The 5,472-nt window shown below is 33.5% G+C and overlaps 1 protein-coding gene across 1 annotated transcript; it reads left to right on the top strand.

The window, feature by feature from the left end:
* Positions 1–2,524: 2,524 nt before the first annotated feature.
* LOC125193349 (WUSCHEL-related homeobox 11-like) lies at positions 2,525–4,516 on the top strand. The gene is made up of 3 exons (XM_048091123.1): positions 2,525–3,163; positions 3,258–3,433; positions 4,270–4,516. The coding sequence occupies exons 1-3, from the start codon at positions 2,617–2,619 to the stop codon at positions 4,285–4,287; spliced, it is 741 nt and encodes a 246-aa protein (XP_047947080.1). The 5' UTR covers positions 2,525–2,616; the 3' UTR covers positions 4,288–4,516.
* The last annotated feature ends 956 nt before the right edge of the window (positions 4,517–5,472 follow it).

Raw genomic sequence — 5,472 nt, 5'->3', positions numbered from 1 at the left:
ACTCTTACTGTGGAGGCTAGGTTTGTGGGCTAAAGGATGGTGTCCAGAGTTTCCATTTTTACCGGAGCAAATTTATGAGGAGTTGAGCCGGGTTAGAACATGGATTGACATCAAGCATAAAGCTAAGGTTGCAATCAAAGACCACTAATGAGGTTCGTCTTGCTCTCAGTTTGATGTAATGCTTTGTTGGTGTTGCTTGCTTGGTGGCTTTTTGCTTGTGGTGTGAGCTTTGGTCGGTTGTTTGTTTTTACTTTGGTTTAACGTTGGTTCTTAGTTTTTTCGTTGGTCTTGGTAGATTTGTTTTTTGTTGGAGATTTGTTGTTGAATTCTTGCTCACCATCTCTTGGTTCGAGCCTTTTTTTATAAAAAAAAAAATTCGATCCATTTGTAAAATAAGATTAAAAAATAAGATTAAATATACAATTATGATCGATTTATCTAGTTAATTAACAAAAAATTTGTTTTGTTAAAGTAATTCACATGTATATGTATTGATACACATGTAGTAGTAGTAATTTTTCTCCCCAAGCATTGGAAGGCCACGGACTAATAACTAAAATAAAGTTTTTTCTCGTGCTGGAATAATGTTGTTCATAAAAAAACGGCATATTTTAATGGATTGATGAAACTTCAATATTTGCGGCTAGTCCGAACCTGCAAATGTTTCAAAAGAAGGCTTCAAATTGAGGTGTTTTCTCAGACAAAATTATAAAATTTTAGGCAAAAAAACATTGAAATCATGACCCCGTGTGCACAAGCTGCCACGCATAAGGTTAAATAGGTCAATTAATATATAAGTTTCATTAATCCAAATCAGTCATATTTAGATGAAATCTAGAGTTGACTTAATTCGTGTGCACATTAGAGTTATTTGATTTCTGTAGATTAATTAGATATTGGGATGTAGTTAATCTGAGGTCGGCAAACTCTTTTTTTGTTCCCATTATTATTAGAGGAATTTATTTTGCCTTTTTTTTAAAATAAATATATTTCTGTTAGGACTGATCATCATATTGGTTTTAAAAAATTAGTGTTCTAAAATGTGCCTATTGTTTGATTTTATTTTTAAAGGATATGTCCAATTTGGTCGGGCCGGGCTAGGGAATTCGCAATTGCCGGCAATATATGGTTCTTCTGTTTTTTACTATTTGTGATTATTAGATTTCTTCTAGCGAAGATGTTATGATATATACTTCCTTTGTCTCATAATATGAGTCACATTTTAAGAAATGTAAAAAATAATTGTTGAAAAAATTACTAAAATATAGGATTATTTTTTTATATTAATTTTATAATAGAATGTGAATGAAGTGACTCAGTGAAATGTGAGATCTATTTACTATTTATGGTGAAAGTAAAATGTGACTTTTATTATGTAACGGAGGAAGTACCATTTTAGGAAGAATGTTGTCTACTTAATTACTTTCATTCTACTATACTATTTTATTATTACTAGTATTATTTTTATAGTGATTTTTGATAAAGTGTTTACTTTAGTTATTATTTTGATTTCGTTTATATTTTATTGTTTTAAGGTGTTGCTTTTCTTCCATATGAATTAATTTAGTATTTATCAATATATAAATTTAATTGTTGTTTTATCTTATGATCTGGTATAGTACTCCATCCGTCCCGCTTTAGCAGTTCCATTGACTTTTCTGCTTTCTTTTTGTAAAAATGATAAAAAATAGTTAAAGAGGCGAAATGGTAAATTAAGAGAGAGAATAATATAGAGAAGAGTCTTATCTACATTATTGTGTCTCTTACTTTACCATTTCTCCACTTTAACTATTTTTATTATTTTTATAAAAAGATGACAGAAAAGTCAATGTGACTGCTAAAACGGGACGGATGGAGTACTAGTTAAACATACACTTCAGCCACGATTTATACATAGAAACATTTTTTATTAAATTGTTTTAGTTATTGTTTTCGGATCCCAACATGTATACTTTTCTCATTCCATACAAAAAGTAGAGTAAAGTACAACAAAATGGATGAGAAAATTGGCAGTAAATTTTCATACACTGATTCTGTTGTGGATCAGTTACATATTTCAGATTATGATTTCAGTTATATATTATTTCACAATTACACATTGTTACGCTTGTGGGTCAATTAGGTCTTAATTAGTTAAATTAAAACAATACTTGTTTAATTGTTCGATTCCTTTCCGCACAAAATTTTAGATATATCCAAACCATGAATATTATTGTTTTAATTATATCAATTACAAAGTAAACATCATGATTATATTTTTTTTTATCAGTATTCATTACTGAAATTTGAAGCTTAGAAAATCACATAGTACTACTATACTCTAATTATGAATAATCCATTCTAATACTCGATTAAAAATTTAAAGTATAGAATATTTGAATATAAGAAAACCTTATAATTAACAACCATAAGATTTGTGGATATATATCTTGTTAATAGTAACAATCAACTCAAAACTCTACCAACTGACATAGTACTATTGAAGACGAGTATGCAAACAAAATTACAAATAGTTAGATAGCTAAAATCTAATATCTGGAGTCCACTGGTTCTACTTAAGGATGAAGGCAATGGCAAAAGAGTCATTTCAGCTCCTCACAATCCTATAAATTCAGTATGCAGCATCGAAGAGTAGTACCAACTTCAATTCCTTCTCCAAACCATACCAAAAATAAAAACCCAATTAAATCAGCTTCGAACATGGAAGACGCCACCGGTTCACGGCAGCAGCAGCAGCAGCAGGGCGAGGCCGCGGAACAACCGGTTCGGTCGCGGTGGACGCCGAAGCCTGAGCAAATCCTGATCCTGGAGACCATCTTCAACAGCGGCATGGTCAACCCTCCCAAAGACGAGACCGTCCGCATCCGGAAGCTTCTAGAGAAATTCGGCTCCGTCGCCGACGCCAACGTCTTCTACTGGTTCCAGAACCGCCGCTCCCGCTCCCGCCGGCGCCAGCGCCAGGTCCAGGCCTCCCTCTCCGCCGCCGACCACCCCTCCGCAATCCACTACGATCACACCTTTTCCCCCAATTCCCTCTCCTACACCATGCCCAATCCAGGCTCCTCGTCCTCGTCCTCTTTCGGCCATAATTCGGGCGGGTTCTCGGGCTATCCCGGGCTTATGCAGGAGTTCGAGCAAAACCCCATTTTCGAAGTCCAATCTCGTAAATCATAGCTTCTTCTTCTACTACTATTTCGTTTTTAATTAGATGGATTAATTGATTTTGTCAAACCCTAAAGAAGTTGTTGTTGGTGCAGAAATGATGACGGTGTTCGTGAACGGAGTGGCGACGGAAGTGGGGAGAGGGCCGGTGGATGTGAAAGCGATGTTTGGGGGAGATTTTGTGGTGTATCATTCGTCGGGATTGGCGGTGGAGATGAACGAATACGGAATTCTGATGCAGGGTTTGCAGCACGGTGAAAGCTACTTTCTGGTAATTTCTTAGCCCATCGTTTTCACTCAATCTAAAACGATAGTGATAGTCGTAGAAAGATTCTGCAATGTCGGCCCTGATTTATGGAATACTTGCATTGGAAATTGGAGCTCATCCCTCATTTTTTAATTCATATGTGCACTGAATTTCATTATTATTTCCATCGGTTACACTTTTATTTTATTTTTTTTACTATTTTATTTTTACTCTATATTCATCTCATCACTAAACACCTGAGGTGCCTTCTCCCAATCAACTTTTCCGTTACATATGTAGTTTTTCTAGTGAAAAAATGTATTAATCGTCGACTTTTTCGAGTTTAAAGATTCTGCATGCCTATTTATTTTTGTATGCCCAAAGCCTGTAGATATCAGCAGTACTCCCTCCGTCTCTCATTCATTGGCATTGACACCATTGAACTTGGTATGGATTTTAAGAAATTCAGCCAAAAGTAAGTGAAAGTAATTAGTGGAATGTCATTCATACTTTTGTATATTAGTTTTATAATAAAATATGAGTGAAATAAGTTAATGAATGCGAGTTCTCATACTTTTGTATATTAGTTTTATAATAAAATATGAGTGAAATAAGTTAATGAATGCGAGTTCTCTATTACAGAATAATTGGGGTGGGAGAAAAAAGGAAATTGATGACAATTTTAATGGGTGACAGATGGAGTATTATATAATTTCTAGTTTCGTTTCTTTTTAATAGAGTAATTGCAGTATAGGTTCTTCCAAATTTGTGTTTTTTAGCAGTAAATCAAGGTCTTATTTATATGTACAACTTAGTTTCTTGTTAACTAAATGTAAGTGCTAATTTGGAATTATTTTCAGGTTCCAAGGCTTCCTTGAGTTTGAATTGGGAGATTCCATCATATATATAAAGCAAAACTGCTATTGCCTTAGAATTATACCTTGATCTTGTACTTTTCTTGTTTTTCTTTCTCATTATATTGCTCTTCCTTCTTTATGAAAATTATTTCTTAAGCAGTAGCTAGTCTATCTATCTCTCTCATTGTATGTATGTATATAATATACTATTACGATATATGATCGATCCAGTTTGAATAATGTTGTTGCATGATGTTGTCACCTTCTATAGCTTGAATTTAATTAATCAGCAGCTAAACTCCCTTTTCGCCTAAATGAGATTTTCTGTTTCTTGTATTTCGTAATTATTTAGTCCCAAGCTAAAACCAGCCTAATATGTAAACTTAAATGCATTAGAGTTGTGATTATACAGATAGAACTAGATTTTTAGTCCCTTGGCACCTCACTAATATTATCTATAGTCCTCATTCTTAAAAAATATTATCAAGCGTCCCAAAATATTGTTATAATATTGTTGGAAGGATTTTCATATCTTTTGGACTAAAATGTCATTCAGACTATGAGGTTTATTTATGTCTTTTTATGAGAGAGGCGTCACTTTGATTCATTCATATTACTTTAAGTACGTACATGTCGTGACGAACAACTACATACACATATTTTGACAAGTTCTCTCGAGGGAACACAACATAGATGAATGGATCAAGTGTGACCAAATGTCGACTTTCTCTTATAAAAATATATAAATAAATACTGCTAGTACTTTTAAAGCCGGGGGCATTTTAGTCGAAAAAATCCTAAAAAGTGCACAAATCTATCTAATACTCCCTCCGTCCCACAAAAAGATGTCACACTTTCCTTTTTAGTTTGTCCCACAAAAGATGTCACGTTTCCATTTTTGAAAAAAAGTTCTCTCTCACATTAATATAAAAATTATATTTTCTCTCTCCATCTAACACACAAAACAAAACCTCTTAAAATCCCGTGCCATCCCACAAGTGTGACATGTTTTATGGGACGGAGGGAGTAATATTATATCAATGTTCAAGATGTCTATGATATTTTTAAAAAAATAGGGGTCGCAAATGATATTAATCCATATTCACAAATTAAAAATGTAGTTCTCTCTGCAATAAAAAAAACTCCACTATGAAATCGAAAATTAATCTAACCTAATCACAGATGATTTTCTATTTTTCCCATCAC

Source organism: Salvia hispanica, chromosome 6 (genome assembly GCF_023119035.1).
Source record: "Salvia hispanica cultivar TCC Black 2014 chromosome 6, UniMelb_Shisp_WGS_1.0, whole genome shotgun sequence".
Lineage (NCBI taxonomy): Eukaryota > Viridiplantae > Streptophyta > Magnoliopsida > Lamiales > Lamiaceae > Salvia > Salvia hispanica.
Note: the sequence above shows the minus strand (reverse complement) of the source record. Positions and strands in the feature narration are given on the sequence as shown.